The sequence below is a fragment of the Ruditapes philippinarum genome, unplaced genomic scaffold, assembly GCF_026571515.1.
Source record: "Ruditapes philippinarum isolate M1 unplaced genomic scaffold, ASM2657151v2 ctg3368_1_1_1_1, whole genome shotgun sequence".
Taxonomy (NCBI): domain Eukaryota; kingdom Metazoa; phylum Mollusca; class Bivalvia; order Venerida; family Veneridae; genus Ruditapes; species Ruditapes philippinarum.
Window position 1 is genome coordinate 247,094 of NW_026854526.1, and position 20,939 is coordinate 268,032.

At 31.2% G+C, this 20,939-nt stretch overlaps 1 protein-coding gene and 1 long non-coding RNA gene across 18 annotated transcripts in view; one reads left to right on the forward strand and one right to left on the reverse strand.

Moving 5' to 3' along the window:
* Positions 1-4,171: 4,171 nt before the first annotated feature.
* Positions 4,172-20,935, reverse strand: LOC132740374 (uncharacterized). Its single transcript, XR_009627145.1, has 3 exons — positions 19,777-20,935; positions 7,995-8,057; positions 4,172-4,779 (listed from the first exon to the last, which is right to left on the reverse strand). It is a non-coding gene; the product is annotated as an uncharacterized LOC132740374 (long non-coding RNA).
* The window catches only part of LOC132740372 (spectrin beta chain-like), an 85,828-nt gene continuing 71,358 nt past the window's right edge, over positions 6,470-20,939 (forward strand). For 15 of the 17 annotated variants that reach the window (XM_060728254.1, XM_060728266.1, XM_060728259.1 and 12 more), the window contains exons 1-2: positions 6,470-6,621; positions 15,807-15,959. In XM_060728254.1, coding sequence (XP_060584237.1) covers positions 15,833-15,959 — 127 coding nt within the window. In that variant the 5' untranslated portion in view covers positions 6,470-6,621; positions 15,807-15,832. Of the gene's footprint in view, positions 6,622-9,293; positions 9,443-11,912; positions 12,149-15,806; positions 15,960-20,939 lie in introns of those variants that run through there. The other 2 variants (XM_060728256.1, XM_060728255.1) reach the window with 2 other exon arrangements.

Here is a 20,939-nt window from a genome sequence, read left to right on the forward strand (position 1 = left end):
AGGTCGTCCAGCCCCTATATTGAGAGTTTGATTTAGCCTGTCCAGTTAGGCAACAGTAAATAATGCAAGTCACCGTTCATGTCCATGCCCCGGGTACCGGAGTAAGTAAAAATTTCACGTTTATGCCCCGGGTACTGGAGTAAGTAAATGATAAGTCATTCCTTACAATAGGCCCTTTAATTGTAATCAATGACTTTAATTATATGAATAACTAAAATAAACATATCAGCGTTCCAGAAACATTTTGGTTTGTTTAATTGTCATTCAAGTAAGACAATTCTAATTGATCAAATGACCATTGAAATTTAAAAATGCGTGACTTGTTCAGACAGCGAGAAAAGGAAATCTCTAAAGAACCCCCAAAACGGCAAAACTGAAATTTAGCAGGCTCGATTTAACTGAGTCTGTTCGTGGAAGATTTGAACTTGGTTTAATCATTTCAACATATTTGAAATACAAGAATTCCAACATTCACAAAGAAATACTTCTATCTTTTTACAGAGTGGAATAGAATACAAGACTTGCATATGTTATTAATGGTCCTTAATGGTCATCTGATCTTCTTATTGAATTAGTGAATTATAGATAACTTTGAATTCGAAATGAAAATGATCTAGAAATAAAGATACAGTTTTATGAAGCCGATGCATCTTTCAGCATTAAAAGTTTTCATATAAATGTTATCCATTACATAATATTTGCAACAGAACAACATACGTGTCATATGTTTAGATGTATATTTAAAAAAAAATCTGGAAACAAAGGGATCCCTCGGAAGCATTAATCTCATCAAAATTACATAAGAATTGCAGACTCGGTTTGATTGAGTCTGTACATGAGAGATAATGAATAAGTGCAACATCCCCCACGCCCCCTAGCACCGGCTGGAGCGGTACTCAATTCTCAACACTTAATAGTGCTGGCATCAATGATCCCGAAGGACCAGAAAAATATAACAACACTGAAGTGAAGTACGGGGCAACTTTTTACAGCTGCCACATAGCACTTGACACCTGCTGTTGTGAAGCATAAAAATCTGGAAACAAAGTGATCCCTCGGAAGCATTAATCACAACAAAATTACATAAGAATTGCAGACTCGGTATGATTGAGTCTGTACATGAGGGAAAACATACAAAATAGAGAAAAAAATTGAGTATAAAACAGTAAGATTTAGCACGAGGACACTTCCATAACAAAACACGTGTGTAGGAGATGATCACATACACGTATCACAGCATTCCCGTTCTCTGCCGAGAAAGGTAAAGAGCGCTGTTCGCCCCTTCGCTAAGGGCAGACTTTTAAAATATGCCATCTCCTTATTGTTTATGATAAGAGCCTGTTTTTTTCCACAGATATGTCTTGATTTGGTATATGTACCACTATAGTAACGCAAACCAAGCGGGTTTTAGTTTTCGTCATGAAATGTTAAGAAGCTCATATAAAATTTATCAGAAAATCCTGAGTAGACAGTTTTTTTTACCTTTTATCTTATATATATATATATATTAGTATTATTTCTATGGTGATATACTTCACACTTTGTTCGCAAAGACATGGATTAACCTGGGAAAATTTTGCAAATCACGCATTTAATTATATAACTGACTTTGTATACTGGACTTATCCCACTTGTAACAGAAAATGTAATGTGGTGCGGCTGCAAGGAAAAATAGATGCCGACAATACTGACATTGGTAAGACAGTACAGATTTGCAAGCATTTGTAGCATTTCTTAAAATAAAAAAAGTTATCAGTGAAATATGTGAAACATTTTAATGACATATAGGAACATACATTGTAATCTAACATCATTACATGAAAATAAAGAATAAATAAGAATCCTATATGTATGTACTCAACAGCGAGTGACACAACAGATTATTCTTACTTCCATACATAGGAAAATAAATGTTTTCATGTTAACTGCTCCATTCAAAATGCAATTAGGTCGTTGTGAATTTTGTTTTGTCATGTAACTGCGTCTAAATGAAAATCTGTTGTTTTTTTTTCCGTTTCACCTACCGCTACTATCTTTTCTTTTATTAGAAAAATATTACAAATGATAGTTTAACATCTAAATTGTGGTTAAAGTTACGATACAAATTAATGAATTATGTAAAATGTGGTCTTGATTTTCTGACAGATTAGAGCGTTTCTGTCGTCGTCGGCAGCCTCGAAAATACATTTCTGCTTTCAACGGAACCCCATTTATTGATAAATCAAAATTATACAATCGTACAATTATGCATAACAATATACAAATCATACAGTAAATCATAACACATTAAAAAAAGGAGACATAAGATTTTCACATTACATTTAAAGTATAAATTTTGAAGTTGATGAGATAATATAAAAAAATGTTAGAAGAGAACAATGGTTTATTATTAAATTATATCATATTTATAAACAGATGGTTTTTTGGGATAATTTTACTTTCATTTATATACAATTAATTGTTTTTTTTATCCTGTCCTCCAAAGTGTCCCCGGCAACATAACCTAAACGAAAAGTGTATGGATGGTTATTGAAGAAAGAGTAAAAAAGTATAATATGAAAGTATCATGTTGTGTGTACTTCACGTATATGGTAGGTAGACTTATAAACACCATGGACAAGGATTATCTCAATGAAAATAAACCACATTTCATGTCTCCTAACGAGATAGTTGATCGAAATACTACTCTCATCACAGGATCTTTATATGTATTATTGGAGAAGCTTAAATTTGTGTATAAATGCAAAAAAAAAAATCTTGTAAAAAAGAAAATGACAATAATTCTTCATTAGCATTGCCATGATTGCTATGCATTGCTATGCTTCTAAAAAGTCATGTCTCATAAAGAAGGATAACTACCATAAATTTCCTAACATATGTTAACTTATTTACTTCCTTTTATTAGAAGAGCTAATTTTCTTCTTGAATAAAGTTAGTTTTTCAAAGCTTCCAATTACATAAAACATAAGAAGAGTCAAATAATATTAAAATCAGCCGGAACTGATAGTCTCTGCCCACTCTATCGTGGACCTGAACTCAACCATATTACGACCTGGGGCCTAGAAGCTCCACAACGGTCTTTCTGCGACAACGCGCGCCCCAGGCCGTGTCAGTTGCACTCTCGACTCTCGACCTCCAAAGGTTGTCGGTACAAGATGTAATATTGCATAATTATCTTTATATGCTGATAATAAATTGTTCTAGAACAAAAATATTATTTTTCATCACATAAATGTTCTTACTTAAAGGTCCTGTAACACATTTTTTTTATGGTTTTAAATTATAAATATGATATTCAAACTAAGATTTATCAATAATGTAGGTTCCAAAGAGCAATATTTATAAAGATATTACCGAATTTAACATTTCATGTAAATAAAGGGAGGTAATAAAAAATTTATTTTCTATAAAGTTTAAGTCAAATTTTCAATAAGAAAATGAATGCAATTTAGTAGTTAATGTTACAGTATAATATGCACTATTTGCAGTTAACATAATTTTTAACATATTTCTTCAGAAATTTTTAAAATTGTTTTATTTTTAATAATTGTACCTTATGTAAATTTACAACTTAAAGTGTTGGTTTACCACTTTTGAATCACAAAAAAACTATATCAATTTTTTTTCAAGAAATATTTTATTATGAAACCAAAAAAAGATACTTTTCTTAGTCTATTGTTTTAATCACCAATTTGTTCTTTTAAAATTCATTATCAATGTGATTGTAGACCTTAGTTAACCCAGCCTGAATTTATATAATAATTACGAAATGGCTGGAAACTTTTTCGAGAGTCCCAAAATTAGATAGTTTTTTTCTCCAGTCAATGGGAAAACTTAAATTATAGCAATAATAAATTGACCTTATTTAAGTTTATAAAATTTAATAATTTACCTGTAAAGTATTAGAAATTTTTTAGATTTCTGTCATCACTGCAGCAATCGTTCATTACACTCGCTGGTAATACGGTGTGATATAGCACACATAGTTTGAATATACGGACAAAGACAGACTTAAATGCATTTGAAATGGTGCATGGGGCGTGGGTCCGGGCGATATGCTCTCCTAGAACGTTTCTGGTTCGTTCTATGTCATTTCTTTAAGTATTTTACTGTATTTACAATATTTCTTTTGGGCACATTTTCAACATTTATGGTAGTATCATTTCCAGGATGAGAAATTTAAAAATTTAATATTCATTAGTGGACAAAGATATTATACTTAAGGTTAACAGCCGCTGTGTGAACACATGCAGAAGCACACAATTAATTAATCTGGAGAAGAATAAGATTATTTCCTTTACATTACATTTTTGATTTGTATACATGTATATTATAAACGATGTATGCCAGCTTTTCATTTCAAATTTTTTTATTGTTATCATGTTAAAATAATAATAATAAAAATAAGCGACCCCTCGGAAGCATGTATCCATGTTTAAAAAGTGAATTCTGATTAAGCCGGTGCTAGGGGACGTGGATGGTAAATTGCAATAAACACTACCATCTATGAATAGCTCAATCAAACTGAGCCCGCAACATTTTCAATTTTGCCGTTTTGAATGTTCTTTGGGGATTTCGTTTCCTCTTTTCTATGATTTCCTATATTGCATTGTTTTAATCCGTTATTCGCCCTTGTGTCCTAGTCTGATTTGGTTAGGTGGTCTGCTGGGCTGTTTTTCTGTGTTGCTAGTGCATCTCTTCCTGTTTATCTTTGTTTGGTAAGGTGTGTCCTTTAGACGAAGTTATGTTAAAACTGTCTGATTATCGATTCTCTAGTTTCTGAAATAAATAAAGTTATTCGTCAGTATAAATAATTAGTTGCTTTGCCTTATAAGACTTATTTGTTAGAATAATTGCATGTGGTCGACAATGGTAAAGTCAAGTTACTGTCGAGGCCCCATATCACCGGCATAAGTTAAACTTTGGTTTGAAAAGCAGTACAAATTTAATTTAGAATTAAAGAACATATCCGCATGTGACAAATTAGTGTGCTTTGAAATAAAAAGCGACGTATTATCAGCAAGAAAAGAATGCTGTAAAAGTTAACATTTATTAAGCAACTTTATAGATATAAAATAAACAGTACATTATTTATATACTTATTATTATGGTTTTAGAAACTAAAAGTACAAAATGCTTTAATCTGTTCAACAGTTTACTTTAATTCGGATTTGGTTATAATTAATTTTCTAAATCAGTGGACGCTTTTAAATTGATTATAATTGTTAGACATGTTTTTCAATCATAATTAATATTACCGAAACAGACTTTATTTGCCTCGGAAGTCAAATGTATACATTGCGCATTCGTTATACATATGCACATAATTATTACACTCTCTGTTTTTGTTTACATCTACTTCATGATAGAACTACTTTCAATCCGTATTAAGTCCGATATTATTATGAATAATCGTCGAGGTATTCCGATTAATTTGTCTTTTGACATATGCCTGTGATATTGCAGCAGTGATTAAAATCTCTGAATAATGACATGATATCTAGTGTCGCATTAAAGATTTCATTATCACCGCCGTATGAACACATCTGTGTGTGTTTCTAATTTCAACATTTTACAATGTTTTTTTTTTTTGTTTTTTTTTCATAGATGGTTGTCATAAAAAGCGGGCAAAATAACCTAAAGTTGTTAATAATGTTCAAGTACAAACATTTGAATCGTCCAAGAGGTAAAAAATTGGAAATAGAGCTAGGCTTACGAAAATATCTCTAAAAGAACGTAAGGGGAGTAGTTTACAGCTGCAACACGACACAAACAACGCTGATGTGACAATAAAATAAATCATATATGACTATGTTTGTGACTTTCTTGTTGACTGCTTTTTTTATGCTTATAATTTTTAGTTGCTTTAATATCTTACTTCCATGTACTTAATTGTGCTTATGCTTATATTTTCTTTTTTAGCTGCTTTACTTTTGTTTAGTTCATATACTATTGTTTGTCGGAAAATAGCTCATGAGCTAATGTTTTCTGTTTATATGTATCCGACGTAAAATAAATTTTCTTGTATCTTGTATCTAGTGATGATCTTGTGAAATAAACAGCCAGTCTGTACATGTACTTTGCGAGGTAGTCACGCATTGTCAGTAAATATGACCTCATATTTCGAAATATATAAATGTCCAGTCTGTAGTATGAGTCAGAAAAGTTGCGTTGTTTTTAGAAAATAAAATATTAAGTATTGTTTGGTCGTCTACAATACCTCGCTTTTATGGCAATTATTGCCCTCCGTACCTGTCGAAGATAACTAATTTCTCTGACGTAATGTATCACTACGCTGTTCGTTTTGCGTTTTTTACTACAAAAAGTAGTACATAATGAAACAAAGCTGTTTTTGCAAGAATGAAAGTTTATCCAAAATACATCAATGAAAAATTATAAAATAATAAAATATTTGTGTTTGTAATTGATTAAATAGTTGCAACTCCATTGATATGTGAAAATCTTCGGTCTGAATAATTTATGTCTATTTTTAGAAAATTCAACATATTCGGATAGCGTCGGTGTCCAAAACATTCGCAGTCAATGCCGGTGAAATTTGTATGAGATTTCTACCCTGGAATAACACAAGACTTCCTGAAGATTATTGCATATTATTATTAAGTAAGTGGAGTGTAATATAGAGGAATTTCATAGGAATTGTGTTTAAGATTAATCTCAAATTTCCCTTCCCCGTAAGTAAGATTTTCAAAATGGCGGAAACAGTTCTGCAACAGTTGATAATCATCACATAAATTTGATGGAATGTTTTCAGTTTAAGGGTACAGATCTTTAAAATACATCACTGCGTGTTCTATGTTTAAATAACTTAAGTCTTCTTAACTTACGATAATAGGTGATAACATTATTCTATGTAATTGTATCTAGTTTCGATTATATTGATAAAATTTATGATTCACTCCCAGTGAGTTTACCTTGTGAGTTATTGAACTAGATGAAGGATACAGTTTTGTTGACTATAATGTTTAAATATAAATGATTTTTAAAATGTATGTAAAATTAAAATTATATTAAAAGCTAATTTGACTATGTGATCTTTTGAAACATTTTAAACGATTGCAGTTTATTTCATAGTCAAAAAAATTATGAACACCATTTTCTTGTAAAATAATAATATCTTTATCAGTTGATGATAACCCATACTAATACGGGGAAGTCAAAGTCCGGGCCCGCGAAGCGGGCCCGGGCTTTGGCTTGCCCGGCTATAGACTACACGTGTATATTTAAAAGAAAATTCAAATTAAAAAAAAATAAAAAATATATAGAATTCTATACCTATCAATGAAATTTTCAGTGTCAGTTCTAGTTAGGCGCCGCCATTTACAATGTAACTCAATGATAAAAGGCGGTGTATTCCGATTACGGAAAAAATCTCAACTTTTTGGATTATTAATAATCGTCGAGTGTTCCGAGTGAAAACGGAAGTGGGTACATATAATACCGAATGACACCTTTAAAACGGAAAAATGAAAGGATTTTTTACCGACTTCCCCATTCATAGGCTTTGCCTAATTTCATATTACCAGTTAGTCTAAAAGATTGTTGGACCTGTAGACATTTCTGGTAAAAGTTAATTCATATTCAAATTCATAATTGTTAAGTGGCCCAACAAATTGTGCGCCACTGCGCCAGGTCTTTTTATTATATAGACAATGGGTGCCCTTTGCGAAAAGGCTGACTGTTATGTAATATATGACCATCTTGCAGTATAAATATTGAGGCTAAAGGCCTACATCTCTGTGACATCAGTTAGTAAATTGGTCAGTCTAACAGTCTAAATATTGAGACTAATTGTTAAGCAGGTCAAATTAATTTTCCTATTAAATAACATGCCAGGTGAAATGTCCAGAGTTTTGAGTATTAAGTCTTAGACCGCCAAAACATGAAAGCTATACCAGGGCTAAAAACTATGTCAGTGTAGTATGTCTGCTCTTAATGATGACTGAATTATAAGAAAAGAAATCATCTATATTTACCTGACTAGCCAACAGAAAACAAATCCAATACAGTGCAAGTCAGGGAAAAAATATCTGTCACATCTGCAAAAAAAGAAAAATCCATTAAGATTTTTTGATTTGAAAAAAAAAGAAGAAAACAATAGCCAAGACACCAGGTAGGATAAATGCTGTAAGATGTAGCCTTATTGCCCTCAATAACAAATCTCTCAGTGAATATGGAACAAACTTTCAATAGAAAGAAGACCACTTAGTGACATAGATTTTAATTAAGCCTACCTAATGTTGGTACTTAAGTAAACACTTTTTTTTACATAAATTTACCAGACCCACTGTCTTATATTGTAAATTTCCGAGCTGGCATACTTTAATAGCATTTCTTCCAATAAAATACAATACAGTATCTTATTTCTCCTAAATATAATTACTTGGTATATATAAGGTCACTGCCATCACAATGTAAACGTTGTTGATATAACAACAGTTAACTTATTCTATATATAATATTTGGAAGTATATATTTGTGTTATTGGAGTGGAATGTTTTAAGAACATTTGGATTTGTAACTCATTTTTTTCCAACTTTTATCCCATATAACTGTAAATAAATAAAATTGTCCTGAAAAGTATTTTAAGCCAGTCTGGCTTAAAATACTTTTCAGGACAATTTTATTTACATGTATAATTTTTAAATAACTTATGTTAATTGGTAGAAGATTATTCTGATTTTAACTCATTTATATTTTGATCTTAAAAAATGATGATCAGTTGAAACCAAGAAAGAAAATACCCAACAAAATGACCACATTATATACAAATTTATCTACATTACATATATCTACAAAAGCCATGCAGAAATAGTTTCTCTTGATGTTTTTGAGGGTTTGACCTTTAGAAACGAACATAATGAAATTAAACTGCTTTAACTATAAGAAAGTGTAACAACTTTAACTTTTTAATCATTATCACATGTTGCTAGAGTTGTTTCCCTTTGGTAATTTTTAAATTTTTCAGTATTGATAAAAGGGTGAGACAGGAAGATGGGATGTTATTGACTATTGGCCCACACTTCTTGCAGACAGGCCGATCAATATAATTACTTGTAAAATTGCTTGTGTGATATCATATTGGAAAGCATTAGTTTAAAGAAAATGCTACTTTATAGTTTATATATTTATTAATACTTGGAATACCTATGTATAAAAAAGTATATTAGAATGTGTTATGTGAATATTTTTACTAATCATCAGTCTGTGTGCAATTTTGTTCTGATTTATACTCTTGTGTGCAGAAAACACACTGTTTTTACTTTTCAAATGGAATATTGCCAGCTGTTTGATGTAACTGTCGTTCATTGGATATATTAAAAGATGTAAAGAGAAATAAGCAGATATCATTTGGGCATTATTACATGAAAAGTTTATACACTTTGTGCTAATGTATTAGACACATCTGCCTCTGCAAAGAAAGGTAGAGATTGACTTTTATTTCATATTCTAGGAGTTTTGGGCAAATATTCAATTTAATGAATCACTATTTAATATTATAGGTTTTTTGTTTTGTTAATTTTCTAAATGTTTTCTTTTATTCCTCGGCAACATTTTTGAAAATTACATTTTGTTGAAACCCCATTTTCTCAAACCTAAGACAGATCTTTGTGTTAGTCAAGTTTGGAGTATATTGACTTATTTGACATAATTTGTTTACTCTTTATTTTATAAAATTGTCAAGATTTGAAGGGTGTTTGAACAGAACGGATACAATGGACTTTTAAACGCACTTCATTTGGATTCTTCTAGTTGTTGAAAAATTTGTTGTAGTTGACCAATTCAATGACCAAGACATAATGTGTAACTATTATTTCCAGCAACACTGTTGTAACTTATCATGTAAGTCATGAATATGGTTGATGAAAATTCATTAATACAAAATTTAATATAACTTGAAAGAATTCATTTACATACATGCTGGAATACTATATTGTGCATGTAATAAAACAATTTCAGTGCCAAAATATCATTAACTAGCATTCACTCAGTTTCCTCTAAGTAAAAAAAATGTTTGCTCTTTATTATATACATGCAGCATGCTAATAAAATCAGCTAAATTGTAATATTATTTTCTAATTTTGAGAATTTTTTTTTTAACTTTTCATATAATAATACTTAAGATCCTTATTTCATATATATACAGTTACACATATGTATACACAGATTAGACCTCCTCTGTAGTTTTTTGTAAAGACAAATTCATGGGTGACTACATGAAGACAGGGATCATGCGGTGACATAATGAAGATCAATCTCAAGTTTCATTCATAAACATATCTCCAATCAACTTGACAGCTGGTTTATCCTAGGGATGAAGTTATAGTATTTTATGTACTAATTTTTTTATGTCATAGGAAAGAAGGAAAAAGAATACATTTTGAAAGTCACAAGCCAAAATCAGGAGTAAATGACTCCCAAACTTCCACTTACGGAAGCTCTGGCATACTGGATAGATTCATAGTTTAGTAACACTGCTGTGTTAGTTTTCAACTCTAAACTGGCTACTAAATGATTAAACTTCTTATGGAGATCTGCCTCAAATCACAGGATTTTCATTGTTCAGTACACATTCTGTGCCAGTTTCTAACCAATCAAAGACCAGCATAAGAAAGTTTCTGTACAACCTTGGACCCTTTGTATCTATCCTTATTCTTCCAATTGTGACCAAATTTACCAGTACAATCAGTGCAAAGATTAGCTTGCACAACTTTGCTGTCTGATCACCTTCTACATTTTGCGCTATTCAGCCAGTATATATTTTGAGACTTTTGATTTTTGCTAAAACTAATAAATGGTTTAATCCAAACTGAAAAATGGACAAGTACATTTAAGATATTTAGGGTGGTAAGGGTTAATGCATATGTTCCTCAAATTTTAAAGATTTCCAAAGCTTAACCTGGTATATAGAGAATGAATGAAAAACTACAGTAAAATCTCAACTAAAGTAGGTAAATCTAACCTCAATTTGATTTAGCTGTAGCAGCTGAGGTACTTGCTTTAAATAACTTATGGTGTCTATAGAAATGGAAGGCAGGCTTGTTTATTAGGGAGTTCTCATCTTGCTTGTGGTTACTAATATGTGTCTGGTATTAGTAATAAGACTTATAATTTAATAAAAATATTCTCTTAGTAAGGCAGTGACTTCCTAGAAATTTTCAACAGTTAATGTCAGTGTAGACTAGTGACCTTAAAGTGATCATTTAGTAAAACAGTGCTATTGTTGATTTTTTTTTTGGCTTCAGGCTTGAAAGTTTGATATAGCAGTTAAAACTTATCCCTTTTTAAAAATTTGTATCAGGTACTGTGTCTTAACTATGAAACAATTTTGCAGTAGAAGATTGCTTTGTAGTCAACAGTCTCTTAGTTAACTAAGGCATTCCAGCACAATTCTTGATGGAGAATAAAAAATGTTACAAATTCATAGAAATGTGCAAAAACATGGGGGTAAAAGAAAATTACTGATCTATTGATAAAAAGAAAATAGATAATAGCAGATGTTTTAAAGACTACCTCTGTTAGAGTCAGACAGTTGCCATAGCAACCAAGAATGCAGGAATTATCTGAGCGGAGATAATCAAATCATGGGGAGGAAACTATTCCCGTACAGGCAGTAGCTCAAACAGCCAGGTTAATGTTAGATGTAGGCCTCCTTAGTTCAGATTTATTATTTTTTTTTCGAGGATTTTTCACCAGAGTTAAACGTTCTTTCAAAACAGCCAGTGCATAATATAATCAATTTTACATCGGTGGTTTTAGAGGATATTGTGTGTGTTTTATTAGTTTTTTTTTAAGTGAATATTTTTATATCCGGAGTGTTTTTGATTTATTTAAGACAGTTTGTTATTTTCAATTTGAGTGTTATATTTTAAAAGGTGTTTGTTTCATACTATAAAATCTGTGCACAACTGGTTGTAAGTGATTAAATAAATGGGAGATTGGAGAAATTTGTGACCTTCAGTGATTTTGATGGATACACCATGATGATGCATACTAACAAGGCTATAAACGGTGTTTGTAGTTTAACAACTTGATTGCTGTTATAATCTACAAACATTGGATTTTAACATTTTGGATACGAAACTTAGAAAGATAAAATTTTGGGATTTAGAGCTTGTTTCTCACACAGGTAATTCTTGCGTACATGTATATATTTTTTTAAAGGTTGTGCAAGTTTTTTTTTTCAGGTAAATGAGTCATAGATTTGTAAATAAATTTTCTGTAGTCGGTTTGAAGGTCACTTTCTATTTCAAAGGATATTTTAAAATTATTTGAAAGGATATTTTAAAAGTTATTATAGATTTATGACATGTGGCTTTTTGAAAGGATTGTGCCTTGGTATTAAAAGATGTTTAAAAATTAAGATGTGTTAAGAAAATCCAAAGTCAGAAAATATTACTGCTGATTTTGTGCATTTAGGTTTAATATTAAATAATGAATTATGTTATGTATGTTTTTGTTATTAAACTTTGTGTAGAAATGATTGAATGATGAATTATTACTAGTTTTGGGTCCTGAATGTAATGTAAATTGTAATTGCAAAATTGTACTCATAAGCCAAGTTAAATTTTGGCAAGGATGACAGAATATCAATGACTGATACAAGATATGAATCAGGAGCACATTGATCTACAAGTTACACAGCAGGCATTGTAATAGACTCATGTAATGAATCATTGAGGAGGGTGAGTGGGGGGAGGTTGTACAAATATTTCTTGGTTCTGTCTGGTATCAATAATCTAATATAATAAGCTAATTGCATTCTCTTGTTATCTCAGTAATCGATCAATTATGTACCCACTTCTACAATGTGCATACTACTAAAGTTTGCTGTGTCCAGAAGTTTTGTAACTGTTTTCATGATTATAATTAATGTAATCAGGGACTCGCAGAGCTCAGGACAAAAAGCTTAAAGTTCCCTCCCAGTGTTTTGCTGCATGTAAGTGGACAAAAAAATCCCATTTCAAAAACAAAGTTCAGATTGTGTGTATTTTAGGAAACATATAATTACGTGAATTATTCATGTGCAATCACAATTTATCCATTTTGGTATTAAAGTATCAGTGCATAGATGGCTCTTTTACATGTGTCAAAATTTGATTATTTTGAATTTTCCTGGTACCGGTAGTGACATGATCTGGTTTTAAGTTCTATTGGTATTTTTCTAAAAGATTTCTCATGAACCAGTTCAATAATACATGAGTAAAGGGTCTGTAATTTAATTGGAAAAAGGCAGACTTCAAACAAACTAGGTTGATTGATTACTTTAATGCTGGTGACATGGTTATTGTATGGGTAATTAATTGATGAAAATTCAGAAAATTTAGAAAAAGGGGGTATATGGTTTCATTTCATTACAATAGATAAGTAGTTAATACAGAAAACAGAAATTGTCAAGGGACATTTTTTGTTTGTATGAAAGAGGGAAGAGGAGTGTGTTATAGTCAATAGTTAGTCTGTTATGCCATTTCAATGTTTTCAGTTGGGTTTAGAGACTAGTGTTTAATTTAAAATCTGAGGAAATTTCCAGTGAAAAGCAATATGATTTCTTACAAGGATGTGATTATTTGAGGTAAGGTTTGGGAAGATGTACATGTATAACTGGCTGTTTGCAATTTTAGATGGCAATAAAAGTAAATGTCTTATGTTCAAATAAAAAAAAATTTATTTGTATACATGTGTGTGCCTGCCCTATGTTGTGGGTAGGATAACTTTCAATTAGGATAAAGTCTTTACTTTTTGAATAAAGTTATGAGGAGTGAAAAGATTCATAGACTTTTTTGGTTGAAAAGTTACAATTTATAATGCAGTTTAAATTCAGGTTTCATTTTTTGTTAGTGATCAAACAGAGCAATATGTAACTATTTTGTCCTGATTTAGGCATTTATTTACCACTGTAGACAGTTACTATTAAATGTATAAGGTCAAGTAGTATTAGACAACAAGAAATGTGTCTTTCTAGTCAATGACAGTGTTATCATCCTTGTGACAGGTATGTCATTAGTGTTAGGTCACATAAATGTATGGTATGGTGGCCATTTGGGAACAAAATATATAAAATTAAATGAGCCTTTAATATATGCATTTAGTTTTGTTATATTGTCACTACCTACAGGGCTTCCATTTGAAAGTCAGAGACTGAACAATCTCTGACCTTTGAAGTTACATTTATGTAGGTAAAGAAGGAAAAGCATAACGTTTTTGAGGTCACAAGCCAAAATCAAGGAGTTAATGACTCCCTAAAACTTCCACTAACAGAAGCCCTGTAACTGTTGTACATGTATGTTAGTTAAATAGTTTAAACATGTATTTTTTATATGAAAACATATAATATTATGATTATATTATTGATTCAGCTATATTTCTGACTTCAAGGATGCAAAAGGCGTAACATAAATAGTGCTGGTAATATATAATTGATCCGAAACTGAGTAGGATATTGAAAATATTATTCACTAAAGTGTAACACTCTGTTGCTTGTATTGATTGTTTGGAACTGTTTGAATGGTTTGAGTCATGCTGGAATGTGTTGACATCTGGGTCTAATGAATAAACTCACTGAGATATTCTTCTGTAGAGCATTGTTTTATAGCATCTGGTCTTAATATAGATAACAATCTCGGATTCTCTGGAAGTCATGTCTCAAGGTTGATACAAAATATAGGGGGGAAAAAACATGTTTCCAGTCTTCTGAGAAATAATTCTATGCCATTCTAGTCATTTGATTGTAAAGTTAACTTTTTTTGTTAAAGCATAAATATATGGTTTGCAACTAGAAAAAAACACCAAATACAATATAGCTTTATTGTCTGTTTTGTACATAATTATTACAAATTATGTTTTGTACAGGGGTTTATTTTGTAACGTTAAGTTGGTATTTTCCTTGTCTGTTTTTGTGTATATGTATATATTTATTATGCAACAAAACACACATTCATTCCCAGGTGTGTATGCTACATGTATTTATGGTTTGACTTTATTGCTGCAGATCATACAAAATATACCTGGGAGTTGACATACACTGTGAAAACTGGTATGTAAAATATAAAACATGGAATGTTTTTGGATGATTGAAGTTGATGGGTTGTAAGTGGATGACAGTAGGGGACATGATACATGAGTATTTTGCCCTCGATTTATTCTACAATCGGTTTCAATACTTGAATAAACTGTGTTCATTAAGCTGCTCATCTCAGTGTTTATGGTACAAATATTTTGGTTGCAGACAATTATTGAACTATTACCATGCTAAATATCTCCCCTGGACAAAACCAACATTTTGTGGGATATACATAATTATGCTTTAACAAAAACAGTTAACTTAACAAAGAAAAAAAAATGGCATAGAATTATTTCTCAGAACAGTGAAGACAGTGCAAAAACCCCAACATTTTGAGGGATATGGAACAGTGCAATCCACAATGAAATATAACCCCCCCCCCCCCCCCCCAACATTTTGAGGGACATTTTGAGGTATAGGGCACAATACAACCCATGATCAGATAGTATGGTTGTGCTTATTGCTCTTGGTCTCCCAGACTGGTAGCATTGGTCAAATCAGGCTCAAGTTTAACTGAATAATAAAATCATCCTTTTCCCATGTGTTGAGAGAGACTATTGATATGTAAAGGATGTCATTTTATACCCAGAGGCATGTTGTTAACTTGTTAAAGTTCATCGACTTTCACATGATTTACTGAGATATTAAATGTCCTGCGTTTGATCACTTTTTGTCTCAAGCTTATTGCCCTTTCTATGTTTTAATGTCCTCCTCTTGTGAATTTTAGGTGTGTAGTGGCAAAAGGCGGCCACAATGACGGAAGTGGACAATATGCCCTCAACAGGGGTCCGCTGGGAGTCCGGACAGATTGAAGATGACTTTGAAGGGGGAAATAACTCAGCAAAACTATTTGAAAGATCAAGAATCAAGGCTTTAGCTGGTAAGTTTCAAGAGGTAGTAAATCTCAGATCTATTGTTTACAAGTTGCAGATTGAAAGAATAGCGCCATATTGTCTTGCAGGGCCTCCCTCATTATAAAGTTACTGTGCATGTCTATATTAGGTATTAACTACTACTCTAGAATAAGTCATATTGGTTAAATTGGGTGAATTTTTTTAAAAACTAATGTTTTTTTTTTAAAAAAAAATCATTTATACCTTCCTTGGATATAAATGTAACTATTATCAAGCTGGTTAAGGTAACCATGTCTTTGCCTTTTCTTATATAGGGAGCATCTTGTATATATTTACATATTTATGTAAGCAGGATTCTAATTATGTTTAATCCATATCAGAATTCAAATATTTGATATTTGCTGACTTTTCACTAAAGTTGACAGACTTATCAGACAGGTTTGATAAGTACTATAACACTTAACAGTGTAAAACAAGCTTTGAAACCTTCCAAGTTTGTATCAATGCCAACACTGTCTGCACGGCATCTTTAACCTTGACATAGTCACTGCATTCTGTAGTGTACAGTAATGCTTAGTATGCCAAGAAAATGTTCTAGCTAAAATTTTCACAACAGAGAAACTTGTGTTTTTATAGAGTAGGACTAATGAAATAATTATCACACCCAATGGCTTGTTAGAAGTTTAGAACTGATTTCGTAGAGCTTGTGCCAATTTATAAATGGTTTCTCTCTCCAATTTGAAGATGCTTCTTCAACAGAATATATTCATTTTCAAAAAAAGAAAAGAAAAGCTATTTCTGTTTTTAAGCTGACTTGCATATTTCAAGATAATTGCATAGTAGAAAGTGTATGAAATTTGGCTAACACCCATCAAGGCACAAATTCTTATCAGAAAATCCATAAAGCACTAATATAAAAAAATGGAAAGTTAATGAAATGACAAGTATTAAAACAGTCCATCCTCATAATATTTATGACTTTATAATCACTTGAATTTGTTGAAATATTTTTGTTTGAAATAAATACACCTTCATAAGTATGAAAAAAGAAAAATGTTGTCTTTAGGGATTCATTCTATACTGTATTGTTGAAATATGCAATGTTGACATAAAAATCGTTTTAGGTCAGCTTTACCTGTTATATTTATATTTAAACTGTAGCTTTGTATTTTGTTACATTTTCACAATATTTATAAACATTTTTCCGACTGAGCAAATTATTCGAAAACACTCCTTCAGGGTATAAGTACACAAAAATGTTATAATTCACTTTATTGAATACTAAATCGTCAACTTTAGGGTTAAATTGAGTAGGTAGAAGTGGCTATGAGATGTATATTTATGTTTATAGCATGCTCTATTAACATCGTGTCAAGATACCTGGCAAAATTCAAACCATAGCTAAACCTTAGATGAACTGCAGCACTTTTACAGCAATAACTGAACTAGGTAGGGTAGTAAAGTTCTAAATCATTTTTTCAAAGGTTATGTTTAAACCAAAAAAGCCTTCTTAATTGCGTAATGGATTTGCCTTTCATTAATCATTTTGTACAGTCCATTCAAAGTAAAGGGGATTTCGATATGAATGACCTTGACCTTTCAAGGCTTTTTTTCTTCTTCTATAGCAGGCAGGGGCTGTTTAAGGGAGGATTTTTTCCAAAAGATTTCTTTAGAATCATGCAGTTTTCCCCAAAAATTTAATTTACATCAAGTTGTTTCTTTTCCTTTGGCAAATAAACTGTATAATTTTTACCCAAAAGTTAAGGGCAGGGCTGCTTCCCCAAAAAGCCCTGTCTTACAAAAAATGAGCTAGAAGTGGTAATTGGGCCCTGTCAGACTGCACTGAAGTACAGGCTTGCCTGGCTTAGTACTCCCAGGTATCCAAAAATAATCACTTTCGGTTCCAGAAGGTTATTAAAGGTTGAATAAATAAAACCATTTTATCAAGTGAATACAATTTCTCCAAGTTATTTGCCTAATAACTCATAAAATAGCTGCAGGTAGCTGAAATGCACAATTGTCAACTGTGCATAATTGCAAGCCATATTCGGCAAGAAAAGTTGATAAAATTTCTTAGGTAATCTTAGTAAGTGTCTTTCCGTCAGGCTTCTTGTGAAAGTAATCTAGTTTTATGTGGAAAGATATTTTCAAGTTCTGTCTGTTTGGCATAGAACCATTGACACCCAACTGAAGATCACTGAGTCGGTAGAGGCCGAGAATATGTCCAACATATATTTATATATAAAGACTTTAAAACAAGACTGTCTTAAAACAATGTAATTAAATTATATGTTACAGCAGTATAAAGATATGTCCACAAATATTCATTGAAATAATATGCCTCCATTCAATTGAAGAACAACTGATGGCCATTTTCGCATTTTATTATACTAATGGTCATAAACTGTCCTTTTTCATTCACTTTTTTCTGAAGTAAAAATGTGTTTTATTATGATTGTAAAAAATTACATCAAAGGCAAGGTGATCAATTTTACTATTAAACTTATCACAAAATGTCATCTAAGGTGTCTGAGGTATAACCATGAAATTATAGAATTTCATAAAAAATGTCCTCAAAAATATATTTTTCAGTTGAAAGCCTGTTTTGCCAGTAGGTGGATATACATGTTGCCTGAGGATTAAAAAAGTTTGGAAAATTAAACTAAAGATTTTTCTTCTGTGGAATTTAGAATATGAAATTAGATCATTATATATTGTAAAGAAATATCTTTAAAGTGTAAATATTTTTTTTCACAAAACAAAATAATGCACAGTTATGTTTTTGCTGAATGTGGAATTTAAAACATCTCAAAGAGTATCATGTTTTAAGTTGTTTTTCAAAGATGTATCTAAAATTCAGATGTTTTCTCTATTGTTCTATCTGGCATGTTAATCTTGTTACTCATGATTCACAATGATAAACTTGAATGATTAACATTGCTGCTCTCAGCTGTTTCAGCAATGTTTACTCTGTTTGTCAAGATTTCTTCTGATAACATGAGGAATTTTGAGAACTATATATTCTTGATATTGTTTTAATATGTTTACCATTCCTTTAAGTTCTCTTGACTTTCTTCTAGTTCTATTGTAGTTCATTGAAGATTTGTTTAAAGAACCATCATCAATATCTGTGGTTTTAATTCTATTACTGTTCATGGCTTGGATGTAATATTTTCAATGACAAAACTACTCAACATTTAAGCAATCAAATGGACAGTTCAATGACAAATCAATGCAGTACAAGTTCAGAATGTTAATTTAAAATTGATAAGGTTAAAGATAAATAAGTGAAACATTTGATAGTATTGTGTTTTGCTTATAGGTTATATTTGTATTATGTATATAAGATTTGCATCTCTCTATCTTTTCTCTGCAAATATTTCTATTAGTTGTAAAAGATTATTTTCGTTTATTCTGTTGCAAATTCACTTTGTTGATGCTGATTTACCGGAAGAAGTTAGAGCAATTGTTTATGAGGCATAATGGTCATTTCCTCTTAATTAGGCATAATGGTCATTTCCCGATGTAGAAACAAGCCCTTCAAACACTGTATAAACTTCAAGTTCTTATTCACTGACAAAATTTAATGGAATATTTGAAAATTGAAACATGCACTAAACCATGCATAAAAGCCAATAACAAAGTTATAATCATAACAAAATGGTGATTCATAGATTATATGAAAATTGCATGCTGCGAATGAAAGTACATTTAACACTAATGAAATGAAAATAAGAGCTATTACGAATGTCATGCAAGATGTCTCACACAGAACGTGAAATATAAAACTAGATTTTTGCTTGTCATTATCCTAGTAATTTATGTAATCAGGTTTATACTTACTGTTTGTAATTCTCCAGTTGTGTATAATATGATCTTGCAGATTTTCCTGTATTCTAGGCTTTGGCTTTGAAGAATACAGCTTTTTGAAGTGAAATGCTATTTTTTCGCCACTTGAACAAAGTGATAAGATTTGATCCCTAGTTCGTTTCGTCTGATGCATTTGACACATCAACGTTTCCTTCAGTTTGTGCAAGGATTTCATATTGCTTTGTGACAATAGTGGAATTTTATGTTTTGCCCCTCTCCTTTGCTTTCTATCTATGAAGCAACAATAATTTAACTAATTTGTACTCATACTCAGTGTTTGTTTCTTGCATTAGTATTCACTTGGCAACAAAGTTACCTTGTATCTTGTCTGAGTTATAGTTTCCAAACTTCTTTGAAGTCATGTAGAAATTTTTCTTCAGCTATTTCATTTATACCATATTTAACTTTTCTTAGTGTCTGAATTCATGTTAATTGTCTCTGGCTTCAAGTACTGTTTTCTCCTTTCAACCATTGTAAATGATGCATTCATTGTTGATTTGTAGTGGTGTTTCTTCAACATCAGTTTTGTCCCCATCACATCTGCAGAACCTCATTTAACTTTATCTTCATCATCCATTTCTGTTAGCTTTTAATACATGCTGTTTATCCTATTGATTTTAAATGAAATGTTAAGTCAGGATAAATAATTTTTTTAAATGCATAAATTACAAGTGTTCTTTTATGTCCTTTCTAAGTTAAGTCATGTTTATATAGAAATCCATCTATTGTATTATGTACTGCATCAAAACCAGTGCACTATATGCTGCAATGCAATCCTATCCTTGTTTCTTAACTCCAAAGTTCTACAAAACAATCTCCTTTATTTCATGTGAATATAACACAGTATGACACAAGTATTAAATTTCCGGCATATCTTTTCAACTTAATTGGCAGCTACCTCCTTTCTTAAACAATGTCGACTTGTCACCCAGTTGAATTAATTACAGTTGCTCAACTGTCGCTCCAGTTCTTTTGAATAAGTGAAATGGCACACTGTTCGGAAGTCTTGTCTTAATTTGAATTTATAATATGGTATTAGATGCTTTTATCTTTCCGTGTATTGTCCTTGTACATTTGAAACTAAAGTTATGATTATAAGATTGTAAGTGAGATAACGAGGATTTGGGACAAACACT